This window comes from Meriones unguiculatus, chromosome 6 (genome assembly GCF_030254825.1).
Source record: "Meriones unguiculatus strain TT.TT164.6M chromosome 6, Bangor_MerUng_6.1, whole genome shotgun sequence".
In the NCBI taxonomy this organism is placed as follows: domain Eukaryota; kingdom Metazoa; phylum Chordata; class Mammalia; order Rodentia; family Muridae; genus Meriones; species Meriones unguiculatus.
In genome coordinates, this window is record NC_083354.1 from 41,482,223 (window position 1) to 41,509,399 (window position 27,177).

Consider the following 27,177-nt stretch of genomic DNA (forward strand, 5'->3'; position numbering starts at 1 on the left):
CAGGCACAGAGTCAGAGACAGCCCCCGCTCTAATTGTTATCGGGCCCACATGAAGAACAAAAGCTGCTCATCCATTACATATATGCAGGGGGCCTAGGCATGCTCCTTGGTTGATGGTTGAGTCTTTGTGAGGCCCCACGGGCCCAGGCTAGTCTACTTCACAGGTCTTTTTGTGGTGTCCTTGATCCCTCCAGCTCCCTCAATCCTTGGCCCCCACTCTTCCACAGACACCAGGAGCTCTGCCTATTGTTTGGCTGTGGGATGAAGCCTCCCAGAGGACAGCTATGCTAGGCTGCTGTCTGCAAGCATAGCAGAGTATCATCAATAGTTTGGGGGTTGACTCTCTCTCATGGGGTGGGTCTCAAGTTGGGCCAGTCATTTTTTGGCCATTCCCTCAATCTCTGTTCCATCTTTATTTCTGCACTACTTGGTGACAGGACAAATTTTGGGTCGAAAGTTTTGTGGGTGGGTTGGTGTTCCCCTCCCTCCACAGGAAGTTCCTCCTTCATCCCCAAACAACAATAGGGTTTTTTTTTTGTTGTTGTTGTTGTTGTTTGTTTGTTTTTGAGACAAGGTTTCTCTGTATAGCCCTGGCTGTCCTGGACTCCCTTCTAGCATCAAACTCTCAGAGATCCACCTTTCTCTGCCTCTGGAGTTTGGGGATTAAAGGCATGCATCATACCACCCAGCCTACAACAATATTTTTTAGAAAATTATGATGGCAATAAGATGATAATAGTAATGGCGTCTGCTATTAAAGGCAATAAAGTAGAACATATTTTAGTGTTGAGTTATACAGCAACTACCCAAAACAGTAAACAAGTTAGTATAGCAGAATGAGACAGGGCTTAATAAATAATTTTATGATTTTGTCCACATAGTTTACCTATATAGATGAACAGATAAGCAAAACTAGAAAGATAATCACCATTAACTTTTCAATAGTGAGTTTATAAATGATTATCGGAACAGTTATTCAGTTCTTGTTGTTTGTTGGTTTGTTGGTTTTTTTCAAGACAGGGTCTCTCTGTGTAGTCTTGGCTGTTCTGGACTCACGTTGTAGACCAGGCTGGTCTCAAACTCAGAAATCTGTCTGCCCTCTGCCTCTCAGAGAGCTGGGATTACAGGCGTGCACCACCATGCCTGGCTTTTTGTTTGTAAACCAGACTGGCCTACCTCTGATTTCTAAGTGCTGGAGTTAAAGGTATATACCGCCACACCTGGTTAGGTTAATCTTTGGCTGTGATGAAATAGAATAAATATATTCTCAGATAGATTTTGTTTGTTTGTTTTGAGATGTAGTCTCACTATAGCCTACGCTAGACTTTGAACTTGGGATCCTTCTTCCTCAAATCAAAATGTTAGCATTATAGGCATGTGCTGCCATACCCAACTCAGCTAAATGGATTTTTTTTTTAATTTGCTTGTCTATTTGTGTACATGTGTGACTGTGTGAGTGTATGCACATGTATGGGTGTGCAGGTGAGTATGCCTCTGATAGACACCTGTGAATACTAGAAAAGGGTATCAGATTTCTAGGAGCCAGGACTGCAGGCATTTGTGTGACTTGCATATGGATACTGGGATCCGAACTCAGGTCCTTATAATTGCACAGTAAGCACTTTTACCCAGAGTCATCTCTCCGGCCACTAGATGAAATTTTGAACAGGCTCATCTATTCTTTGGGTAGTTTCTTCATCAGTGTCCTATTCCTACAAAGAGACACCATGACCACCACAGCTATCTTCAGGTAGTGTCTTCATCAGTGCTTTGCGGGTGTGGAGAGACCGTGACCACCACAACTCGTATAACAGAAAGTGTTTAATTGGGGCTTATTACAGTTTCAGAGGTTTAGTCCATTATCATCATGGCAGGAACATGGTGACACACAGGCAGCCATGGTGCTGGAGAAGGAGCTGAGGAGTTCTATATCCATCTGGGTCTGCAGGCAGCGGGAAGAGACACTGGAACTGGCTTGAACTTTTGAACCCCACAGATCACCCCAATGACATGCTTCCTTCAAGAAGGCCACACCTCCTCCAACAAAGCCACTCCTTCTAATCCCGCTCAAATGGTGCCAGTGCCTGATGACCAAGCATTCAAATCTATGAGCCAATGGGGCCATTCTTATTCAAACCACCATAGGTAGTCATGTCAGTTCAGTTAGGACCAAGTGACTATGGGCCAAGACTCATCTCTGGAGAGCTCTCATGCTTTTTCTCTTCCTTCTAGTGCCCTGGAGGCTCTCATTAACTTCGCATATAATGGCAACCTTGCTATCGACCAGCAAAATGTGCAGTCACTGCTGATGGGAGCAAGCTTCCTGCAGCTGCAGAGCATCAAAGACGCTTGCTGTACATTCCTCCGAGAAAGGTGAGCAAAGCAGATGCTGCAGACCATGTCTGTTCTGGACCCCTGCCACCTTGCTGGGTCACTGGTGTGTCTGGAGTTTTTTGAACAGTGAGTTGGGAATATTACTCTGTAGAAATGGTATTTTTTGGACCCATCTCTATGGACATTCACATAGCCCTACCTGCATGCTTGTGACATGATATAGACTCTTTTTCACCATCCTTCTTGAATCTAACCAACTGTCAATTTAGCTAATTGACCACTCTTTTTCTTAAATTTAAATTTAAAAATTTTTGAGAATTTATTGGTTCTATATGTACCAATAAATATGTACCAACTCTCTCCCTCCTGCAACTCCTCCCATGTGCCTCTCCCTCTCAAATTATGACTTCTTTTTCTTATAATATTTGTGTGTGTGTGTATGCTTAAATACAGTCTGTTAAGTCCATTTAGTGTTGCTCATAACTTAGCTAACTTCTCACTAAACTAATTTTGTGGAGATCAGGAACCAAGGGGAAGGGGGATGAGTGGCAATGGAGCCCACGCAGAATCCCGGGAACCAGACTCTGGAGACCAGACTCAAAGGTGCGGCTCTAACTTTATTATCCAGTGTAAAGGCCTTTAAACGATTGAAGGCCAATCAGACCATCCCATGCTAGCCTCATGCACCAGCAACAATCAGGTTGATGAAACTAGAAGGAAATGTGGGGGGCGGGGGAGCCAAGGTCACCTCAGGAGGCTTCTGTAAAGAAGGGGAAGCAGTCACCACCCTAGCCTTAGATCCATTTTGAGACTTCACTATTGTGCTAGGAGTCCCTAGTGGCTCAGCACTGTGTGCAGTGGATCAGGACCTTTCGAGGAGTCGTAGGAGTCGCTGACACTTCATTTGCCATTCCCTGTGGGCCTCCAAAAGGCTTACCTCGACATTCCCTGCATAGTTTCTTGTTTGGCACTCCTGACTGTTCCATAGCCATCTCCATGTTTGTTCAGACACTTAACCCTCATGAGTTTCTTGACCTTTTTTTACTGCAGATCATTCAGAGCCCACCTATTTCTGTCCACTGGGAGTAGTCATCATTTGGCCTTTTAGGGTGATGATGTTATGGATTATACTCCCACTGTTCTGCTTCTCGGCAAAGGATTTCATGGGTTCTTCTGTGACCTTTTAACTGATCAGATAAGGTCCTTTGTTCCCCTTAGGGGGCAGTCCTCTGTCCTAAGCTGAAGGCCATTTAATCACCAGAGATTCCAGGGGTGAGAGTTAGGGCTGGGACACACGCAAGCATGGGAAATCCAGAAGAGCTCCTCTGTGTATTTGTTGTTGGTCCAAGGTCAGCCTGGTGATCAGCATTCCTTCCACCTCAGCTCTGCCCTCAAGAGCATCCTCTCAGAGCCGACCTCTCCTCCCGCTTCCACTCTACCAGGCCTCCTCACTGAGACTGTGTGCAGGCTGTCCACATCCTCCCTTCGTGGTGCCTGGGGCATCACTGAGCGCTGTCATGTAAACACCTCCACATATCCAAGGTAGTGATGCCTCAAAGGCAGAGGTGCCCGTCAGCTAGCTGCAGCATAAACACCTTCACCTTGAGGTCAAGGGCTCCATGTTAGGTGTTGCAGGTGCAGCCCCAGAGCCAGGCTTGTCCCTGCCTTAGGATACCCTCTAGAGCTGGCTGGAGGGACATTTCCACACATAGATACACACACACACACTCACACACTCACACTATTCCCTAATCATTGTAGGCACACACACACACACACACACACACACACACACTTTGCTTAACCATCTTGTGCCTGAGGACAGACTGGGCTTGATTGATGGCTTTGCTTCCATAGAATTTGGAAAGTGGCTTTCAGATAGAGAGCTTCCAGTTGCCAGTCTTTACACCTTCATCATTGGACAACAGCGCCGCCTAGGGGCTCTTGAAGTCATCGCTGTAACACCAGGCTCACTACCATAGGCACTTTTCTCTTACAGATGCTGAATTGCTGAATGTGGTGGTGCACAGCCTTAATCCTGAGCCCAGGAGACAGGGACAGGTGGAGCTGTGTGAGGCCAACCTGATCTGCGTATCAGATCTGGGCCAGAGCGACATAATGAGACTATCTCACACAACAACAAAGACATGAACAGTTATTTCCTTCTTTTTGAGATCGGTGATGGGAGCAAGCTTTTGACCCATTGTAACCCAGGCTGGCCTTAAGGTCACGGCAGTCTTCCTGCCTTCACCTCCCAAGTGCTGGGATTATAGATGTGTGTCACCTCATCTGGCAAAACAGTCACTTTATTTTGACCAGTGCCATGTCTGCTTGTCTAAGTCAAATCTGAGGACCAACCACCTCAGCATAAAGCCTGATATTGAGTCTATCTTCAGTGTTTTTTCATTCGTTCCTGTCCGGGACCCAGGCTGCTACTTCATTACTGCCTTCCCTCCTGTCACAGCTCCAGAGGCTTGGCTTGCTTTCTGTTTTCTCTCCAGTTTCTTCAGCCTGGCTGTAGAATGTGTGAGGTTTTCAGCTCCCTTCTTCCAGGTACATTGAGGACAAACGTGGTCTTCCTTGTTTGAAGGTTTGGTTGTCAGTGCCTTGAGGAAAACCATTTTGGGCATGGGGGCACAGAGAGCTGCAATGGCAGCATAGTTCTGAGCTTGCCTGGCCTATTGGCTCAACTACCTGATTCCTGCCCCCAACCAGGAAGTTGCAGTTGATTGACTGATTTGTCTTGTGGCCCTTTTCTCAACCTGTAGATATACGGGCTTCCTGGCTTTTAGACACTGGAGTGAGTTTCGGCAACTCTTCTCCCAGAACTGCATTGGTTTGGGTGGCTTTTGTCCCCCACTTGAGGTACTGGGGAGTAAGGCCCAAGGCCTTGTACATGGTAAATGCTCTACCATTGAACTTCATCACCAGTCTTCAGCTAGACTGAAAATCAAATGTGCCTTCAAGTCAGTGACTTCATTCACATCCCTTGTGCCTACCTTCAGTAGCATATTATACCAACGCAGTCTCCTTATGGACAAAATTGAGCTGTCAGTGAAGACAGCTATGGGAGGGGCTAATGGAAGGGTCTCTGCTTCCCTTTAGCTTTACTTCCCTTCCTGTCTCCATCCTGAATGGGTCTTGTGTGGCCACTGTCTCTTCCACCGCCATCTTGGCCCCCACAGGTGGCCTCCCACTCTGTCCTGTCGGGTGTAGTAGCACAGCTCTCTTAGGGAGGCATGAGTGGTGCTCTGTTAACGCAAGCTGATCAAAGGCATGTTCAGGAATCCTGAGGAGAGAGTGGAAAGGCATATCAGGCACACGGCACACCCTTTCCCAATCCAGGCTCTATTTAGCTCCCAGGATGTGGTGTTGGGCTGATGAGGCGTGGGTGAAGCACCTGCCGCAGGAGCCTGGGTTCCTCCTCATCACCTTACACCGGGAAGTGCTCTAGAAAAAGCATCAAGAGACACCTGTCCCGAGCCCCATGCTCCACGTTCCCCTCACTGTCTTGTCTGTGCCGCGCTATACACTGATTTTGTTTCCTTAGCTTCAGAAAACTCAGTGAGGAGCCAGGAGTGGCCCCTTGTGCCTGTCATTGAACACTCAGAAGACTGAAGCAAGAGGGTGGCCTCAGGTTTGAGGCCACTCCTTGGACTACGTAATGAGTTCCAGAATAGCCCAGACTCAATGGAAAGTAAAGCTAGGGAAATGGGACTCCCCAGAGACCACTGCTGTCGCTGAGACTTCAGAACCATGCTGGCTTTGTCTGAGAGTAAGAAAAGCAAATATGATAGAAATTAAAACAGTGGCCAGCTTCATACCAGGCACTGTGCTTTTGCCTACATTCATTATGTTTGCTTGGTGTGTGTGTGTTTTACATGGGTACCCATATGCTATGATGTGCATGTAGAGATCAGAGGACAGCTCATGGGAGTTGATTCTCTCCTCCATCCTGTAGGTCCTAGGGATGACCCAAGCTTGTTGTCAGGCTTTGTAACAGGCTCCTTTGTCTACTGTCTCACTGGTCTGAAAACATTACTTTTTAAATTTTATCCTTTTTTTTTTTTTTCGTGTTTGTTGATGCTATTTATTTGGAGAGGGGCATGCATGCCAGGGCGAATGCGTGGCGGTCAGAGAACAACTTTCGGGAGTGATGGAGCCTCCCTTCCCCTTGTGAAGGCAGGGTCTCTCTCATCTCTGCTGCCGTGCTGAGAGCTCTAGGCTAGCTAGCCCATAAACTTTAAGTCTCTTGTCTCTGCCTCCAATCTCACAGGCATGCTGGGATATCCAATGTATGCCACTACATATGACTTTTTAGTGGGTCCCAGGGGGTAAAGCTCACATCATCTGGCTTGCACAGCTAATGTTTTTAACCATTAAGTTATCTCCCTGGGAAAGTTTTGTTTCTTTGAAACAAGGTCATGTGTAGTTCAGGTTAACCTCAATTCCCTGATCCTCCTGCCTTCATTTCCAGAGTGCTAGGATTACAGGTATGCACCACCATGCCTGGCCTTTTTTCATTTGTCTTTAGAAATTGTGTGGCCCAGAGTGGCCTTAAGCCTCCGAGCTCAAGTGGTTCTCCTGCCTTACTGTTCCAATTACTGGGACTACAAGGCCCATGCCACCACACCCGGCTCCCACATTCTTTTCTAATCATAGCTCTAGTTCTAATAGGTGCATAGTTATCACCATCTTTTCTCTGTAGAAAAGAAATGATACTTCAGAGAACCTAAGGAACACGCCCAGGTTCCTCAGAGAGGGACAGGATCAGGACTTCCCAGGCTCTAATGAGTACAGGTCTGCCTGGTGTTACAGCCATAGAAGCAAGAGGCCCGCCTTCAATCTCAGCCCCTCCACTCCTTGTCAAAGAACTAGAAACACATTTCTTGGTTTCCCTGGGCCTCTGTTTTCCACGATAAAATGAGCAATCTGCAGAGTTGACTTTAAAGATTCACACACACACACGTCTGACTGTGTGTGTGTGTGTGTGTGTGTGTGTGTGTGTGTGTGTGTGTCTGTCTGTCTGTCTATGCCGTGTGTGTGCCGGTGCCCTCTGAGACCAGAAGAGGACATTAGATCTCTTGAGGCTGGAGCATGAGGTTGTGCAGCACCAGACATGGGTGCTGGAGATTGAACTCAATTTTTCTGGAAGAGCAGTAAGTGCTCTTAACCTCTGAGCCTTCTTCCTAGTCCTTCAAAAAGACTTTTAAAGAACTGAAGGTGGATTTCGGTGGTTGAGTGTTTGCCTCCATGTGCAAGGTCCTGAATTCCATCCCTAGCATCCTCAAAAGAAGTATAAACAGGGAACTAGAGGAATGGTTCTGCTGCTCTTCCAGAGGACCCAGCACCCACACAGGGCAGTTGAATGTAACTCCAGCTCCGCGCCATCCAGCAACCCTGGCCTCTGCAAGCACTTGCATGCAGGTGCATATACTCACACAGATACACATGTATATGTGATTAAAGTTGATTAAGGTAATTTTTAAAAAATGCAACAATTCTGCAGAATGGGAATAAAAAGCCTAGGAAAAGCCAGGTGCGGTGGTGCATACCTTTAATCCCAGCACTTGGGAGGCGGAGGCTGGTAGATCTTTGAGTTTAAGGCCAGTCTGGTCTATGATATACAGGGCTACACAGAGAAACCGTGTCTCAAAAACTAAAAAAAAAAAAAAAAAAATTAAAAAAGCTTAGCAAAGTATTTTAGTCACTAAAATGATAAATAAAGTGGTTTCTAGGGTTCTGACCTCTTAGGACCTCCTCTACCTAAAAAAAAAAAAAAAAAAAAAAAAAAAAAAAAAGAAATGTGTGATGGCCCCTGTGTCTCTTCCATGCCTCTAGTGCCTTACTGGTGCCTAGAGGTCGAGTAGTGCCCTGGATCAAAGAAACCAGGGCATCCGGGTTGGGGGCAGGGCTTCCCAGCGCATGCTCTCCTGCCTTCTCATGTGACAGTTACTCCACAGGACCATGCACCAAGATGCAAAAACTTGAGGCTAACCCATCTTCAGTGAACACCTTTATAAGAGTCGTGGCGAGGGCTACCTGATACCATTGGGAATTTCCAGCAAAGCTGGGGACAGAATTTAATTGTCGTTCCATGGCTGTACTCAAAACCATTCCAAGAATGACTGGAGGTAACGTTAGTCCTTCCTTCCTCTAATCGTTTTCTTTTCATCTTCTGTGGAAGGCTTCATCCGAAGAACTGCCTGGGCGTGCGCCAGTTTGCGGAGACAATGATGTGCGCCGTGCTGTACGACGCGGCCAACAGCTTCATCCACCAGCACTTTGTGGAGGTGTCTCTGTCCGAAGAGTTCCTGGCCCTGCCCCTGGAGGACGTGCTGGAGCTGGTGTCTCGGGATGAGCTGAACGTGAAGTCAGAGGAGCAGGTCGGTGAGCACGGCATACTCTACGCAGGCACAGGGCATATCCCTCCTTCCTTCTTTAAAACAAGCGACGAATATACAGTTTTTATGTATTGTGGGGTTTGTTTTGTTACATGTATTTTTTCCCGAAACCTTTCTTATATTTTAGTATCTAAGTAATAGGATATTTATCAGCTACATTTCCCTTATTCTTAGAGCTTGGGTTAATTCCAATATTTTTTAATTTTTATTTATTTATGTGTTTTATGTACTCTGCCTGCATGTACACCTCCCCTACATGCCAGAAGAGGGAATCAGATCCCAGTGTAGATGGTGGTGAGCCACCATGTGGTTGCTGGGAATTGAACTCAGGACCTCTAGAAGAGCATCCTTAACAGCTGAGCCATCTCTACAGCCCTTCGGTATTTATTATTAGAAATAATAATTACCAGCCAGGCTCGGTGTCACACGCCTGTGATCACAGCAGCCAGGGAGGCAGAAGCAGGCAATCTATGTGAGTTCAAGGCCAGCCTGGTCTACAGAGCAAGTCCAGGACAGCTAAGGCAGAGAAACCCTGTCTTGAAAAATCAAAGAGAGAGAGAGAAGAAAGAAATAATAATTGCCATAAACTGGAAATCAAGCCCTTGGATGAGGTGTTATTTTTGTTAAGGCAAAAGAAATTACACATCATTAAATATTGATGGGACTTTCCTAGAGGAGCGGGGAGAATTGGTGATACAAGGGAAATGAGAAAATGGTAGCTGGGTGGTGTTCTGACGTGAGAAGAATCAATGTCTAAGGCAGCAGGGGTTCAGCATTATTAGACAGGAGCAAAAGCCTTCTGCATCCAAAGCAGCCCAAGGAGGAAGCAGTGTGCACAGCCAAATGCAGGGAGATGCTAGGAGACATCTCTTGTTGACATCCTTCTCTGGTTTGTTTTCATCATCTCAGCTTAGAATGAGCATGAGGGAAGAGTAGTAGAAATCTGGGGAAAATGAGATTAGGGTCTGGGCAGTGTGACGAGATGGAGAGAGCTTGCAGGGAAGCAGGGCCTGACGATTAGGCTTAAGCTTCAAGCACTCAGCTGTGTGGTGTGTCCTGTCAGAGTCATATGTTGGAGCTGGTAGAGAAAAAAGGCACACTGAGTTTGAAGAGCTGGACTTTGAGGGCTGGAGAGATGGTTCAGTGGTTAGGACACTTCGTTCTTCCAGAGGGTCCAGGTTTGGTTCCCTCACATTGGGTGGCTCACAGCCACCTGTAACTATAGCTCCAGGGGATCCATCACCCTCTTCTGTCCTATGGGAACCTCCACATACATGTGACATACACACACACACACACACATAAGTAAATAAGTAAAAAGAAATCTTTTTTTTTTTAATGCTGGCCTTCTCGAGGCTAGAGTTTTTTATTTTTCAAGTGAGCATGAGAAAAGGAGGTAGGAGCTTGGCACAGGAATGGAGGACACCCGGGTGGCAACCCCTGGAACACAGGTCAGCAGAGAGGTGAGGAAACAGAACAGATCTGAAGAGCTGGAAAGGGGGTGGGGCGGCATGAGGCAATCAGGGGCCTTGTGAGCTGGGAGAGGTGATGAAGTGTGGGGGCACGTAAAGCCGTGCAGTCAGTTTCGCTCACCTGCCTGCCCTGAGCAAAGCCCTCGGGGCAGCCCCCAGTGCCACCTGAAGATGTGGCTGTGCACACCTGGGACCCCAGCCCTGGGAGGTGAAGGCAGTAGAATTACAAGTTTAAGGTCATCTTCATCTGTGTGACAAGCTCGGGCTGCACATGTTGCCACACATCTTTAATCTCAGCATGTGGGAGGCAGAGATAGGATCTCCGTGAGTTTGAGACCAGCCTGTTCTACATAGCGAGTTCCAGACCAGCTACGTGGTGAGACTCTGTCTCCAAAACATGTTGGAAACCAGCCTGGGCTTCATGAAACCATTTCAAAACACACATACACACACACATACCACACACAAATATATACACTCTCGCGCACACACACATACACACACACACACACACTAAGAAATTGGGAAGCTCTTAAAAGCTGTTTATAACCATCGTGCATGGCAGAACTATTGGTAAAGCAAAGTAAGATTCTTGGAGTGGTCAAGAAAAAGTAAAAGCCAAGTGTCATCGGCCAGAAAAAGAGCAAAGATGTTCTTCTGTATCAGCAAGGGTATAGAGTAGGAAGACTTAGGAGGACAGCGCATGCTGTTTGGGACAGAATGGTGAGGGCTGGCAGTGATGGACCCTGAATATAGACTAAGAAAACACCTGGGGATTCACTACTGTGCTTGATCCACTGAGACATCCAGTCAGAATCTGAGCCTCTCAGGATAGTTATAACCAAGAGCCCTGGCCTGGACTCAGGAAATGACTCAGTGCTTCAGTGGGTGAGGAGCTTGTCCTACAAGCCTGAGGGCCCGAGTTTGAATCCTCAGAGCTTGCGTCCAGCTAGGCACAGCTGTGGCCTCTGTGGTCCAGTGCTCTCGCTGTAAGAAGGGAAGCAGAGGCAGCGATCCCGAGAAGCTTGCAGCCCAGCTAGTGTGGTGGGCACAGTTAGCCAACAGCAGAGACCTGAGATGCTGTGGCACACACGCACGTGTCCCCACAATTCGGGGAGGGGGGTCTGCTGTGAGTGGTGTCAAGTGGGGAGATCTGGGGATGAGAAAATAAAGAAGACAGAAAGCTGGGGCCCAGAGGCTTTGCATAAACTAATAGCTTATACCAAGCAGATTTACTAAGAATTATAGCATTCTGCCTGGCTGGTGGCACACACCTTTAATCCTAGCACTCAGGAGGCAGAGGCAGGAGATCTCTGAGTACAAAGCCAGCCTGGTCTACAGAGTGAGTTCCAGGACAGCCAAGGCTACACAGAAAAACCCTGTCTCAAACAGACAAAGAATAGCATCTTGTTTTTGTTTGTTTGTTTGTTTGTTTGTTTGTTTTAAGACAGGGTTTCTCTGTGTAGCCTTGGTTGTCCTTTACTCACTTTGTAGACCAGGATGGCCTCAAACTTAAAAAGATACGTCTGCCTCAGCCTCCCAGAGTGCTAGGATTATAGGCGTGTACCACCACGCCCAGCTTTGAAGAATAGCATCTCATTCTTAGGTTTAGAGGGAGGAAATGGACCACCGGTCAGCAGAAACCTAAATCAGTGTTGGCAAGTGAGCACAGGATATCTCAGACACAGCTACCTCAGGACTGACACCTGAAGTCTTTCAGGGGAAAGTCAATTTCCCAGGAACCAAAACCTTAATACTTTGGCCTGGGCCCAGCCCCATACTGGACTTACCCCTGGACAAGGACAGAACCACAGTTCCCTTTGTCCTTTCATCAGCGCCTCTGAGAAAGTCTTGGATTGGCCTAGCTCCTAACACTAGGAGGCAGCCATTGAAATGTTAACACAAACTCAGCTAAATTTCTTAAATATCTGAAGATATTCTGTCCCACTGTTGAATATTAGTGACTAGTAGAGATCCTGAGCTCTGCAGCATGGACCTCATCCTAAGAACAGAGCTTCCTCTGCTATCAATGTGTCCTGGGGCAGCTCACACTGGTTTATTTGAGTAGCAGTCTGTGAGGTCTGAGGGGCTTCCAGCAGTGATATTCCTGTGGCTGGAGGTGCTAAGAAGGCTCCTAGGGGAAGCTACATCTTGAGCTAGACTTTAGAGAGGAGAAGAAGGAGAAAAACAGCCATTTGAGGCTGGACAGTGTAAGCAGAGGAAGTGGCCTGGCCTGCCTGGCATAAGAATGTGGAGCTGGTAGGGTGCAAGAGCACCAGGGAGAAAGAGAAATCAACATTTTACTGTGATGCAGAAAAGAAATGATAATGAAAGCTAGGAAGCTTTTATAGTAACATAGGTTTACATTAAGAATAGGCGTAAGCTTGTTGTGGTCTCTCCCACACCTGTAATTCTAGCACTTGGATCTTGAGTTCTTCTAGGCCAGCCTGGGCTGCATAGAAAACACTGTCTCAAAAACAAAAGACTGGACCTGAGAGCATAGCTAGAGAAGTGTAAAGAAAGCTATGGATTCCCAACAGGAGTAGGAGGAAAGATGGATTGCCTGAGGACCTGTTTCAGTGTAGGTAGTGGAAGAACGGGGTTTGGGGGGCAGGAGTGTGGTCTCTGCGTAGCTGCGAGAGCATCTGCTCTTTGTCCCATAGGTTTTTGAAGCTGCATTAGCCTGGGTCAGATACGACCAGGAGCAGAGGGGACCGTGCCTGCCCGAGCTGCTGTCCAATATCCGCCTGCCCCTTTGCCGGCCCCAGTTTTTATCAGACCGAGTGCAGCAAGATGACCTGGTGCGGTGCTGCCACAAATGCAGGTAAGTGTGGGTTACCTTGTCCCCCAGGGTCTAGGCAAAGCAGAGGAGTCAGCTGCCTCTCCTAGCCCAGGGGAAGGATTTGGAGCAGTTGGTCTTAATTCATGGTGCATGAATTGCACAAGACACACACGTTGCTGAGAGAGATGCCATGTGGGAGCAGAGGGGTCTTTTCTTCAGAAGTTATCTGTGTGCTCTTCATCTTCATCCACCGAGAGTTTGAGTGTACTGTGTTTGTGTTGCCTAGCTGGGCCTTACCCACACTGGCAACTGACCTGATAGTACAAAAATGGGATTTCCTGGAGCTCCTCACCTTCTTCATAAATAGTAGCTAGTGCGGTAGTCTCTGGTGAGTGATGGAAAAAGGAGGTCTCATGTACCAGTGTGTGCAGCTCTACCAGAGCCACCAGCGCAGTTAGGAAGATGGGTTGTTATGCAATGGAAGCAGAGAAAAAGGCCTGTCTTTCCAGTTGCTTGTTAGATCACAGTCCAATGTTGGGTTTTGTTTTTCTCCTTTGCTGACAAGATTTTTTCACATACTCAGTTCTGCATTATTTCATCCCCAGTTGGGATCAGCAGGTCCAGGGGGAAGTCCATGTCATGGTGCAGGCTTTGTGATGGTGTCAGGAAGTGGGGATGTGCGATTGGAGGGAGCAGGAGGGCTGTGCCACACAGTCTGCAGGATAATATTGAGGCATAGGAGCTATTCTATCAGCAGTAGGTAACTATCAGAAAAGGTTCTCAGAAAAATCAAAGTGCTCTGTGGTTTGGAAGGGCTGGAGGTGGAGAGCCCATCTGGAGCCCTTGGCAGCAGTTGCCACAGTGCACGTGAGGGGTGATTGCTGGGAGGGTGTGAGCGATGGCATGGTCACAGGGGCAGGAAGGAAGAGCTAGGTCTGAGTACTGGAAGGAAATAGGCTGCTTGAGCTTCCCCCAGCACTTCCATTTTAGCCCTTACACTGTTTTTCAAAATCACACCTGATCTGTGCCTGTCAGAGGCAGCTTCTCTGTTTCCTAGCTGAGGTGGCCTCTACTCATTTTGCTTCCTCGATTTTGGGTATGTCTCAGTGGCCTTGCATGGTATCCCCTGATCTCACCTGAGTTCTTCAACATTGAACCTCACATAAAAGGGTTGGGGATAGAGCACAGTAGTAGAGCATTCAGGCATGTGTGTGGCCCTAGATTCAATCCCCAGAATGAGAGATGGACAGACAGACACCGATAGACCAAATTTTCCAGAAGACTTTTCCTAGATGTCTCTACGCTGAGGTATGGAGGACCCAGGCTAAGAAGTGTAAATGTAGACCAAGGTGGGAGGGTGCCTCCTCTCCTAGCATCTTGCACTTTATTTCAGAGACCTGGTAGATGAAGCAAAGGACTATCACCTCATGCCAGAGCGCCGGCCCCACCTGCCAGCTTTCAGGACTCGGCCTCGCTGCTGCACATCCATTGCTGGGCTCATCTACGCCGTGGGGGGCCTCAACTCAGCAGGTATCTTGCAACTCCCCCTTGCAGAGCCCTTCCTAGGACTCTTTGAATGAAGACGCACGGCAGGCTGGCCTGGGTGTTCTGCTCTGTCTCCTGTCCTTATTTTAATATAGTTGCCCTAGAGTGGAGCTTATTACATATTCATCATATTGAATCGATGTCAGTGCTAATGGTGCCTTAAAGAATTAGTCTTGACAGTCCAGTGATGCTGACACATGCCTATAATCCCAGCACTTGGGTCATGGAAATAAGAGGATTGTGAGTTTGAGGCCACTGAGTTACACAGTAAGACTGTCTCAAGGAAAAAGAAAGATGGACTATGTAGCACCTGCTTGTAATGTTAGTACTTAATAATGAGATGCAGGAGGATTACTTACTGCCCATCTCAACAACAACAGAGGGGGCCGGAGAGAGAGAGAAGCTGGGCGCAGTGCCATTCACACCTGTTAATCCCAGCACTTGGAAGAATCCCAAGGCCCAGGGCAGCCTGGGCTACATAATGATACGCTGTCTGAGAGTCATGTATGTCACCACAGCTGAAATTTACAGGTGGGAAGTTGAAGCCCAGGGAACATGGGCAGTGTACACATTCTGCTTTGGTCAGGGCAAGGACTGGGATTCATCCTGATGCTGAATCTGGCACTCCCCATAGTGTTTATTATCTGCAGCATTCACTCGGCTCTAGAGTGATCGGAGACAGTAATCAGTAATCAGGCTGCTATGATAAGCCTGAGATTACCCAGTGCCCCAGGCTGTGGATAGCCCAGCTCTATAATTCTCATTTTTCCTGCTGCCTCTTGGGAAGCCCCAACACATCTGTCCACCCCTTATTAGCAGCTTGACCACACACTGAAATTCCAGCACTTCAGAGGTTGAGGCAGAGGCTCTTGGGTTTGAGGCCAGCCTGGGCTACAGGTACTGAGACTCTGCCTCCAGAACAAACCCACACAAAACCACCATTGTCCATGGCCCTGTATCATATACAGTCACATTTCTAGGAAAGCCTTGGAGGGGCAAGGAAGTTCAGTTTTGTTTTAAGTTAGGAACGATGGCTAGCAGCCTTGTGCTTACTAACAGTGTGGCCTGGAAAAGGTAAGTCTTCAGTAAGGAGCACCAGAGGGCAACAAGCTCTGGGCGCGCCCAGGCAACAGGGAATGGAGTTGTTTGAGTTGCTAAATCACAGTCTGAGGAGGGTGGAATGATCAAATGATCATTCCTGGTCCCTGTGACAACTGTGTACTGAGTTCTCAGTATATTCCAGAGCCATGCTGGCTGCTGTATCTACCATGTCATTTAATCCACATGGCAGCCCTGATAGCCTTTAATTTCACATTCCGAACAGGATGAGGACACAAAGCAGCTTGTCTAGTCATTAGAATAAATGGCAGCTAGCATTAGGACCGGCATCCGTCACTCTGGGTATGCTTCCTGCATTGACCAAACAGTCTACACATTTGCCTTTTTTGTTGTTGTTGTTGTTTGGTGATTGCAGCAAAAGGCTTACCTGGTTATAACTGAAAACTAGTCTCACATAAAAGTGAGTGCCTCCCATCGATTCTAAAACCTTTACCGTAGCCAGAGTCTTTAGTGGGCCCACTTACGCTAGGTAATTCATGGGCAGAGCTAATAGAACAGAGTCAGATGTTCCAGATAGTCAATTCCCAGTAGCTGTGATCTAAACAAGTGGTCTCATTTGTTTTAATTTGAGTAGCAAATTTTTATGCAGGTGATTCCCTGAATGTGGTGGAAGTGTTCGACCCCATCGCCAACCGCTGGGAAAAGTGCCATCCCATGACAACAGCCCGCAGCCGTGTGGGCGTGGCTGTGGTGAACGGGCTTCTCTATGCTATCGGGGGCTATGACGGCCAGCTGCGGCTGAGCACCGTGGAGGCCTACAATCCCGAGACGGACACATGGACCAGAGTGGGGAGCATGAATAGCAAGCGAAGGTATTCTGGAAGCCACATGCAGGCTGAACACACACACTGAGCATCTGGGGAGCCCCACATAGGGGCACGTAATAAAGTAAAGTGCAAGCTTTGGCCTGGGGAAGCCCTGCGGCCGGGCCAGCCACTGCAGCACCTCCTGGGAGCAAGCCCCCATCTGCTTAAGCGTAAATACCTGCCTTGACCTTTAAGGAACTTGGGGAGCCAAGACACGGACATGTGGAAGTTGTAATGTTGTGTAAGTGCCAGCTAAGGACTGAAAATGTGTGTTATGGAAGATTCCAGGAGGGCGAGAGACTGGACTGGAGCATCTGGACGATCTCAGGGAAGAGGTGGGATGAAAGTGGAAACCTGAAGGATAAGGAGTTTTAACCTCATTAGTAACGGAGACAACCCGAGGTGTTTTTCTTTGTGCCTTCTTTCTCTTGCCATACATCCGCTCTCACTGCCCTGGAAGCGCATGAATTAGGCATGTGTGTACATGCAGGGTGGACTGAACCATACATCGTCTAACACGGTCTAGCTCTCCCATGTCCTCCACCACATTTCCATGAGATGCATAATTAGAGAACATCACGATGGTGCCCAGGTTAGACCTTCTCAGTCCAGAGATGACAGGCTGCATCGTTCCATACCTCAGGCCTGTGCTGCAGTGCTAGGGGCCCATGCTCTTTAACGGGTGGCACTGGACAGGTTCTTCCACTCTCTGGTTGTGTCCGGCCGCAGCAGATGAACAGTTACAAGGATTACTCCTCCGGCTCTCCCCATAGGGACTGGGAAGGAAAGATGCCCAGGGTCCCTGCACGTTCAACCAGAATAGTTCCGTGATTTGACCTTCTACGACATGTGTCCAGTTTTAGGAAGGAAAAGTTACGTGCAGTTTTTAAAGGATAGTTTGAAACCTACTAGCTAGTTTCTCTTTTTTAATGGTTTTTCTGTATAATTCTGTGATCTAACTTTTGCCTCACAAACCCATCCTCCTTGCCATATTTCTGGGTCTCTACTTGGGAGGTCACATGACTAGGAATGGGGGAAAAGAGGCATGTGTGGTGAGGAAGTGGTATGGAGGCCTTTGCCACATAAAGGTGGTACAGACATTACCCGTTATTCAGCAGGGTTAGTGTGAGGCCAGGAGGCAGGAAGAATGTGCCCTGCACACGGAGACCAGAGTCACAGTGGGTCTGTGCACATTCCTTTGGAAGGAACAACCTGTGCACAGGATGTGCTTCTTCCAAGGGTGCTCTCGAGAGCTCTCTCCTCCTCCCTCCTCCTCACTGCGTTCCCCCTCTGCGCTTGGACGTTTTGCAGCTTTTTGTGAGCAAGGGACTCATTTCCAAATCCCCAACCACAAGCGGCTTTTACTCTGACGGCAGTCAGCCAGCTGTCCATGTGTGTCTGCCCTGGGAAACCTTCCTGCTTTGATGTTAGTGGGTCTGGTGTGTTATTTGGGAGGAAAGTCCTCTGGGTGTTCCTCTCCTCGACCCTGGTTAATGCCCTGGTATTAGCAACATGAGCCCAGTTCCATTTGTCCCTTTTAAATTACAGGTTACCTTAAAATGTTCTTAGTCACTTCTATACTGACATCCCACGCACCTCTCCACCCTGCCAGTGAGTAACAGCTTCTTTCTGCGCTCTTTCCATCTCGTGTCTGTCTTGCAAGCCACCTTCTTCTAGGGTCTTGTACTGGGTTTTTCCAGCCCACACCAGTCAGCACTTTCTTTTATCTCAGCGTTCTCCTTACCTCTTATCTGACTGTTGCTTATAGTCTGAGAACACCTCTTGATTCATTCTCATGTCATTACTCCACTCCTGACTTAACTACCTTGTGTTTGGGAGTAAGGCTGCAGCTCAGTGGTAGGATGCCTGCTGTCAAGAGCACAGCCCTAGGTTCAATCCCCAAGATTACAGAGAAAAAGAAAATATAGTTATTAGTGTGTGTTTCATGTCCATATCTAGGAAGGTACCAGTGCCTAACAAATTTGTCATTTTCTTAGGGACCTTGCTTAAAACAAGGCTCTCTCCTCTTGGGGCAGGCTCAGAGGGTCTGTCACTGTACTTTGATTTGCTGTGTGTACGTGGAAAGGGGCAGTTGTCCAGTATATTCCTCTTTCCCGTTCAACCCCAGCTTCATTTTAGTCTTCTGCAGCATTGGATGTGAAAACCCTGAGTCAGGCAGCTTAGCGTTGCTGCTCAGTGTCTCACAGACTTTATATAGGGTGGAAGGCTATATGGTTATGCAGACCCTGGATAAGCAGTGTTTTAGGGAAGCTTCCATGTGGAACAGGGGACTCTGGACTTGTGTCCCTTAGCATTCAGGCCTGGCTTCTCCAAGCAGCCTTGAGAAGAAAGCCCAGCCAGCCATGATAACAGTGATTCTTCCTTGAAAGGTGATGCAGTAAGTGTAGAGCCTCCTCCACCAAAAGGGGGGACTGTGCAGGTCTCTGTGTAATGTTAAACTACAAAGAGACTGAATAGGAGTGAGAGGGAACATGCAAGCACAGGGAGCTAGGGCCTGCTTTGTACAAGACACCATGAAAGTCACTATTGAAGCCACGGTAAAGGCCTTTCTTGTGTTCCAGAGGGTCCCTGCTTGTTAAGAGTTGACAGCAAGATTCCTAGGACCTCATCTCATGGTGGTACAGAAGTGCCTGTGACCAGGAACTTTGGATGTTCACTTGTTACTTTTGTTTGTTTTTTTTTTGTTTGTTTTGTTTTTTGTTTTTTTCTGAAATAGGCTCCTGCTATGTAGCCCAGGCTGCCCTCTAACTTGAGCTGTCCCTGCCTGGGCCCCTCAGTGCTGGGATTGCAAGTGTGCACCACGGTGCCCAGCCTCTGTTCTCTACCCATAACCTAGTGTCTATGGCATCATGCCTTCCACATGGCTGAGGAAACTCTGGTGAATGAATAAATGTGACATGTGTCCCAATAAAGAAGCCACCCCTGCACCGTGGGCTCAGGAGACTAATTTTGAAGCATGTGGGACTTTTGAGGCATAGGACTAGACTCTAAAATTAAATTAGGCAGAGGCCTTGAATTCGCTCAGTAGGTAAAAGTGCTTATTGTACAGTCCTGACAATTTAAGTTCAGTCCTGAACCCACAGTGGAAGGAGAGATCCAAATCCAAAATGTTGTCCTCTGACCTCCCCATGCCATATATATGTATGTGCTGACACGTGCATGAACGCACACTCTCATGATAATTTTTATTACTTATTTTTAATGTGTAGCGGTGTTTTGCCTGCATTCATGTCTGGTGCTTGAGGAGGCCAGAAGAAAGCATCAGATTCCCTGGAACTAGAGTTATAGATGGTTGTAAGCAACTGTGTAGGTGCTGGGGATTGAATCCAGGCCTCTGGAAGACCAGCCAGTGCTGCTAACCGCTGAGCCATCTCTCCACCCTAAAAATAGTTTGGGGTAGATTAGGCTAGTCATGATGGTTGCACACCTGCAATCTCAGCCTTGGGAAATAGAAGCAAGAGGATTAGGCATTCAGAGCCGTTCTCACTACATCAACAAACAAGTAGATGAAACCATGAGGCTGAGAAGTGAGAGCTTCAGGCAGATCAAGGACTAAAGCTTGTCGCTGAGCCTAAGAGTTGGGGGAGCGGGTACAGAGGACCCACTGAGCAGCTTAATTCTGCGCCCTTTGCCGGGTATGTCCCTGGATGTGGTCTATTCCAGGAAGACAGTTGACAGATTAATTTCTTAGTGCGTATAACAGGCTGCTGGGGTGACCATTCTGTCTGTTTCAGTGCCATGGGGACAGTCGTGCTGGATGGACAGATCTACGTCTGTGGTGGCTATGATGGCAACTCCTCCCTCAACTCTGTGGAGACCTACTCACCTGAGACGGACAAGTAAGGGCAATTCACTTCCCCGCCCCGCATGGACTCTAGAGCAGCAGCTTGTTCCTTCAGCTGAGTTTGTTCCTTCCATTTTTCTGAAATGAGGCCTCAGCATTCCTCCTGCCTCAGCCTCAGGAGTGCTGGAATTACAGGCGTACATCTCTGTATCAGCTAAACTTTCCCCACTCCCAGGCTTTACAACTGCCAGGCTTCCAACCCCCCCCCACCACCACCACCACTTTTTGTTTACTTTTGCTTTGCTTTCTCGGAGAGGAGGTCTCAAACTCAAGCACTCTCAAACCCTACGTCAGCCACAGAGACAAGCCGTGGCTCCTAGCTTAAAGCTTGTCCAGGTAGGAAGTGACTTAATAATACTTGCATGCCGTGGGATTTTAACCTTTGGTTAAAGGCCAGACATGATGGTGCATACCTTTAATCCTTTCACTTGGAGGCAGAGGCAAGTACACCTCTGTGAGTTCAAAACTAGCTGGTCTACATAATACATTCTAGGCCAGGCAGGGCTACAAAGTGATATCTTGTCTCAAAAAATAAAAAAATAAGTATTTATAGTATTTTTAAAATCCTCGGTTAAATGAATCTTTTGGTTAAATTTCAAAAGAGCAAAAGCTAGTTGTGATGGTTCATGCCCATAATTCCGGGACTTGAGGTGGAGGCAAGAGGCTCAGGAGTTCAAGTCTGCATGAACCCATTTCAAACAAACAAACAAACAAATGGCAGAGGTGCTCAGAAGCATCTATGTGTTTATTGGTCTGTGTGTTGTATTTAAATCATTCTGTTGTGATGTGAGTGTAAGCCCAGGAGTGAGGAGCAGCTGGACAGCATACACCAAGGCGGTAAGGCCCTGTCTGAAAGAAAGAAAAACTGTGTGGTCAGATAAGCTTGGGAATGATGATATTCTCCTTCAGAGTCCTTGTCTTTTCATCATAAATGTGGCATTGCAGTTCTAGAAAATCCGGCAGCGAGGTCTCCCGTCTAAACTTGTTTTCCGTGACACCCATTGCAGTCTTGCAGGATGCAGTCTCTGGCAGTGCTAGGCTGGATTACTCCTGCAAGTGTTTGGCTCCTCCCTTCTGAGATAACACCTTGTGAGCAGATAACGCATTGAGGGCTGAACTGGCCTATCAGGATGTTCTAAAGTCAGTGTTCTATTGCCTAACCAGCTGACTGGTTTTATCTGGTAGTAAGGAGGCTGGTCCTCCCTCGTGCACAGTTTGACAGACCATGAGTACATTGTCATCACCTTTCCCTGGAGGCCTGCTTCAGGATCTCTTGGTGTAGAATGAGGAACAGGGGGGCAAGGTGAGACTCATCAAGGGTAGACAGCCTGGGTGCGATGGCTCAGTTTATAAAGTATTTGCCTTACAAGCATGAGTCCAATCTTTAGAACCTAATACCCATCTGGCCATGTGCACATTCGCACACACAGAGACACACACACTTTTTTTTTTTAAGGTTAAACAGTGATAAATGCTTATCCTAGATAAGACGGTAGGTAGGTAGGGGTTCAAATAAGAAATCCCTCACTGTGTGGAGTGGGTGACACCAGGTGGATGAAGACCACATGGTTAAGACGCACATCAAGCTCTGGGTGTGGGAGCTCCCTCTGTGATCCCAGTGCTTGAGAGCTAAGACAGAGGAGCGCCTCCAGTTCAAAGCCAGCCTGAGGGAGAGCCTGTCTCAAAGAACAGAGCTAGGCATGGTGGCACACGCTTAATCCCAGCACACGGGAGGCGGAGACAGAGAGTTTGCGGTGAGCCTGGTGGGCCTGCACAGTGACTACTAGGACAGCCAGGGCTATACAGAGAAACCCTCTCTCAGAAACAAAAAGAGCTGGGCATGGTGGTGCATGCCTGTAAGCCCAGCACTTGGGAGGCAGTGAATTCTAGGATAACCAGGGCTACATGGAGAAACCCTGTCTCAGAAAACCCAACAATACAAAACAAAACCTACACTGAGGTACCTCGTGCACTGCCTTAGAGAGGGCACTGAGGAGCCACAGCGGGGACACAGTACAGCTGCTGGAAGAGCAATTCAGTGTCTCTGGCTCTGTGGGATTGCGGTAAGAATGGTCTAAAAGCAAGGCCACATATAAGGAGACCATTGCGGTGGTCCTGGTGGGAGGTCAGAGCTGGGCAAGTGGTGTTAGGAATGAGAGCAAGTATGGACCAGGAAATAAGGCAGCCAGTATTCGTGGACCACAAAAATGCTGAGAGAGGGAGAAGAAGCTGCACTCAAGTTTTACAAGCGGAATAACTGGTAGCTGGAGGTCTCATTAACAAGACCAAGGAACGCAGAGCAGTCCCAGATGTGCATGACAGGCCTTGTCTGAGATATGCTGATTTTGCATGCCTTAGTGACTGGCTGCGGACCTGAGGCTCGGTGAGAGGCCTTGGCGGTGGCAGCCAGCATTATTTGCAGAGGAGGTGGGAGAAACGATAAGATGTTAAACTATCAGGATGTGAGAAAACATAGAAAAGTTCTCCTGGGGGCTTGAGATACGGCTCAGTGGTAAGCACACAGTCTGCTCTTCCAAAGGTCCTGAATTCAATTCCCAGCAACTACATGGTGGCTCTCAACCATCTATACTGGGATCTGATGCCCTCTTCTGGTATGCAGGTGTACATACAGAAAGAGCATTCATCTACATTAAATAAATACATAAATATTAAAAAAAATTTTTTCTCTTGACTTGGGCTGTGCTGTCTTGGAAGGTCATGAACACAGAATCTCACCCCCTTCCCATTTTCACTGTCTCTTCAGGTGGACAGTAGTGACTCCAATGAGCTCAAACCGCAGTGCTGCTGGGGTTACAGTCTTCGAGGGCAGGATATACGTGTCAGGTGGCCACGATGGCCTGCAGATCTTCAGCAGTGTGAGTTGGGGCCTCTCGGGTGACTTCTTCCATCCTTGAATTTGTTTGTTTGTTTGTTTGTTTGTTTGTTTTGAAATTCAGCCCTGGTCTGGGGTGTAGCCCAGTTGTATATTGCTTGTCTAGCATGCCCAAGACCTTGGCCTCAGTTCCCAGCACCACACAAACAAAAAAGTTTTTACCCCGCCAGTGTTGGATTAAGGTTATCTACTGAGGTCAGGCTGTCTCCTGCATCATCTAAAATCCTTCACTTCTAGAGATCCCATGTACAAGGATCTCTACACATCACAAGGAAGTGTAGGGTGTAGTCATCATGAACTTGCCCCATTCGGGCGTCCATGGGATGCTGAAAAGCCTTTGAAAGCCCTATCCAGAGTAAGCCCGGTCATGTGGCTGGAGTGAACGCCAGAACTATGCGCTTCTGGACACTCCGCTGGAAGCCGCATTTATTCTCTGAAAAGACTCAGCAGCCGTGCAGGAGTGGCTCCAGAGTCAGCCGGTACTGAGGCAGATAAATGCTCGGGGCAGTCACGTAAGACAGTACTCTCCCTAGAAGCCCTTCCTTGGGCAAACCCTCCCTTCGTTTCCTTGCAAGTGCCCAGAAGGCATCAGCTCAGTAGAGGAGCAGGTGTGCAGCTGTGAAGAGATGGCTTCAGAGCCGGGGCACATGCTAACTGAGCTCCTCTCCCCAGTCTCTCTCCCGCCTGGCACCCTGCAGGGTCAGCCTACGGACCAGGCCTTGCCTCTAACCACGCCACACCTGCACCTCTCTCCCCGCTGCAGGTGGAACACTACAACCACCACACCGCCACCTGGCACCCAGCAGCCAGCATGCTCAACAAGCGCTGCCGACACGGGGCCGCCTCCCTGGGAAGCAAGATGTTCGTCTGTGGGGGCTATGATGGCTCTGGCTTCCTCAGTATCGCTGAGATGTATAGCTCTGTGGCAGACCAGTGGTGCCTCATCGTGCCCATGCACACCCGCCGGAGTCGGGTCTCCCTTGTGGCCAGCTGTGGGCGCCTCTACGCCGTGGGGGGTTACGACGGACAGTCAAACCTAAGCTCAGTGGAGATGTACGACCCGGAGACGGACCGCTGGACGTTCATGGCCCCCATGGCGTGCCATGAGGGAGGGGTTGGTGTGGGCTGCATCCCTCTTCTCACCATCTAAGGAGAGGGTGGGATGTGGTGGGTTAGGGATCTGGTACAAGCATAGGCGCTTCCTTCCAGGGGAAAGTCCTCTCAGAAGAGGCAGTGGTGGACCAGAAGATGGGGTGAAACGGGAGCTTGCCAGAGGGACAGTTTTTCCAGGTGCTTAAGTCCTTCCTCACTGTGCTGCCCTTGTGACCTTGGGTTGTCAAGACGCACAGCATAAGACAGGAGTCTCTCTGGGTCCCACAGCCAGTAACAAGGGACGACCTTCGCTGGCGTGTGCACACACAGGCTCCCTCCGAGCCCAGCGCGCACACCAGCTGCGGCGCTGAGTGCCCATGCGCAGGAGGCCTTCCAGGCGATGCTTCTCTGTCCCTGCTTGTCTGCAGCCACGCTGTGGGCAGCTTGCCACGGGAAGCCGCAGTGTCCTGTTGTGAAGTGTGGGGTAAAGCTAGGAGAGGACACCCTGGTGTTCTGACTGCCTGTGGCGGTGCAGCTACGGAAGCAGCTGTGGGCGCACAGGCTCTCCCTTCCACCATGGGCACAGAGGACTTGGTCCCTGTCTCCAGCAAGCTGGAAGGACAGAAGTCTTCCCCATGCCTGTTTTTGGGGGAATTCAGGGAGGTCTTTCTCCCATTGTCCCAGAGAAACAGAAGGGGAATGGAGATGCTTGAGAGAAACTAGAGAAAATGGAAACAAGAAAATGTTCAAGAGAAACTGGAAGGAAAAGACTTGAAATGAACATTTTCCACAGGAAGAAAACATAAAAGACACTAAAAGCAAATACACATTTACATGGAAAACCATCAAACATGACAACAGTGGTGTCCACTCCCACATTCGGATCCCAGGGTCCCTCTCAGCCCCAGTGAGTCTGAAATCAGGACATCCTTGACTGGACCTGTAGCAAGGTGCTCATGGGGTCAGCCTCCTCACCTCCCATCAGAGGACTTCTCCAATCACAGGCTTAGGGAGCCGGCTGAATAACTGCCACTCAACTCATCTCTCCACGGTTACCCCCCACTGCCAGCCAGCGCTCCTTCAGATCCCCACTCCCACAGTACATCCCTTCCCTCTTTGGCCAGCAGGAAAGAGCATGTCTGGCCAGAGCCACACTTACCAATCTGCCATCCTTGACTAACTTGTCCTCATCATGACCCTTCCGGAGCACATCGACCATTTGTACCTCTGGGACCTACCAGGGCCTTGCTCCTACCAGCCACGGACTAGCTTGGTCAGGTGACTTGTCTGCCCTGCCGTTCCCATTTTTTCCATCCTCTCACCAACCGCAAGGGTCTACCTTCCCTCCAGTCCTTGGCAGACTGACCAGCAAGACGGGCCCTTACACTCAAGCAATGCTGGCTTCGTAATATACAGGCCTAAAGACTAAAACATGTCTTTTGCTGCTGCGAAGAAGATATTTTATATTTCTTCCTCTAATCTTGGCAAATGACCCCGTGAAGCGGGCCCGCGCTCCTCCTTCCTCCAATGGGACCTTAACACAGCGCAGAAGGCCCCAGAGGGGAGGTTTTCTGTTACAGTGCACTGGGCGGTGGAGCTGACCTTCAGCTGCTGCTGCCAGAACCTGGTTTTCTAGAAGTCTCCGGTAGAGACAGGAGGATATAATTCTTTTTAGCCCCAAGCTGGGTCTTAGGGTCCCGCTCTCCACCTGATTGGTTTCTTGCCCGTTGCTGCCTGCCTGGAACAGCCCAGAAACGGGTTCAGGAAGACGCAGTGTGAAGCCTGGGGCCACCCCTTTCCGCAGACCATCAGGTTTACCAGTGTGTGCAATCGCCATGGATTCAGAAGAAAGACCTTTCGTTCCCTGCAGCCCCCGGGCTGGGCCTCCGCTACGAGCACTTGAAAATAATGTTTTTATTTTAAAAGACTGGACAATCTGATAACTGCTCAGTTTTAACCAGGCTCCTAATGGAGCACCAGCATTCCTTCCTGGCCCTTCAGTTCGCCTGCTGAGGTAGACACTGGGGCCCTCTGAGCCTTGGTCTCCTGTTAGTCCTGTAGGAGGGGTATACCCGTGCTTGTCTTACTAAGTCCTTCTGTGAATGTACTGCCCAGCCTCGACTGTGAAGGTGCTGAGTGCCAGTCGGCGGGCTCCCCGGTGGGCCTCCTGGGTCCTTACGATGCTAGCAGACTAGAGATGATACATCATCATCATCGTCCTCCCCCCCCCGGCCTGCTGCTGTCTGATTAGCCTCCCTGAGTCCAGCCCTCCCCCCTCATGTAGAGATTACACAGAGCCAGCGTCTCCAACCCAGACCGAGTCAGTGGCTCTGAGCACACTCCAGCAAACAGGAACATTTTTGTACTCCCCTGTCTGAGGGCAGTTGGCTGGTCTGACTCTTTAGTGTTGTAACAGTAGGATAATGGGAACGAGGACATTGTAGAAAAAACAAATATAAGGAGGAGGTAGGTCAGACACACGTGGTGAACCATGGGGTCTGGCCACTGCCCTTTCTCATTTCTCATTCTTGGTTCTCTTCGGGTTTCACCAGAGATCACGAGCAGAGCAGAGCTGGAGACCAGCCTCTTGATGGAACACAAAGATGGACATAAGTAGGAATGCTGTCCCTCTTCACCCACAGTTTTTTCACAGGAAACTTTTTATTTATAGAACGCATGTCTTTTGTGTTAAGAAACCAAAGAAATAAAGAGAACACTCCTAATACTCTTGCCTTTTCCTCATTGTGTGTGTGTGTGTGTAGAGGCCAGGGGTTGACATCCGATATCTTGTTTTCTATCTTAGATTTTGAGGTGGGGTCTCTCCCTGAGCTTAAAGCTTACCCAATTTGATTTGACTGGCGGCCA

The 27,177-nt window shown here is 48.6% G+C and overlaps 1 protein-coding gene across 2 annotated transcripts in view; it reads left to right on the forward strand.

The window, feature by feature from the left end:
* The window catches only part of Klhl18 (kelch like family member 18), a 52,674-nt gene extending 25,637 nt beyond the window's left edge, over nt 1-27,037 (forward strand). The window contains exons 3-10 of one of the 2 annotated variants that reach the window (XM_021647936.2): nt 2,233-2,373; nt 8,522-8,720; nt 12,874-13,034; nt 14,386-14,522; nt 16,231-16,468; nt 20,218-20,322; nt 23,092-23,203; nt 23,984-27,037. In XM_021647936.2, coding sequence (XP_021503611.1) covers nt 2,233-2,373; nt 8,522-8,720; nt 12,874-13,034; nt 14,386-14,522; nt 16,231-16,468; nt 20,218-20,322; nt 23,092-23,203; nt 23,984-24,370 — 1,480 coding nt within the window. In that variant the 3' untranslated portion in view covers nt 24,371-27,037. The remainder of the gene's footprint in view (nt 1-2,232; nt 2,374-8,521; nt 8,721-12,873; nt 13,035-14,385; nt 14,523-16,230; nt 16,469-20,217; nt 20,323-23,091; nt 23,204-23,983) is intronic. The other variant, XM_021647937.2, reaches the window with a different exon arrangement.
* The last annotated feature ends 140 nt before the right edge of the window (nt 27,038-27,177 follow it).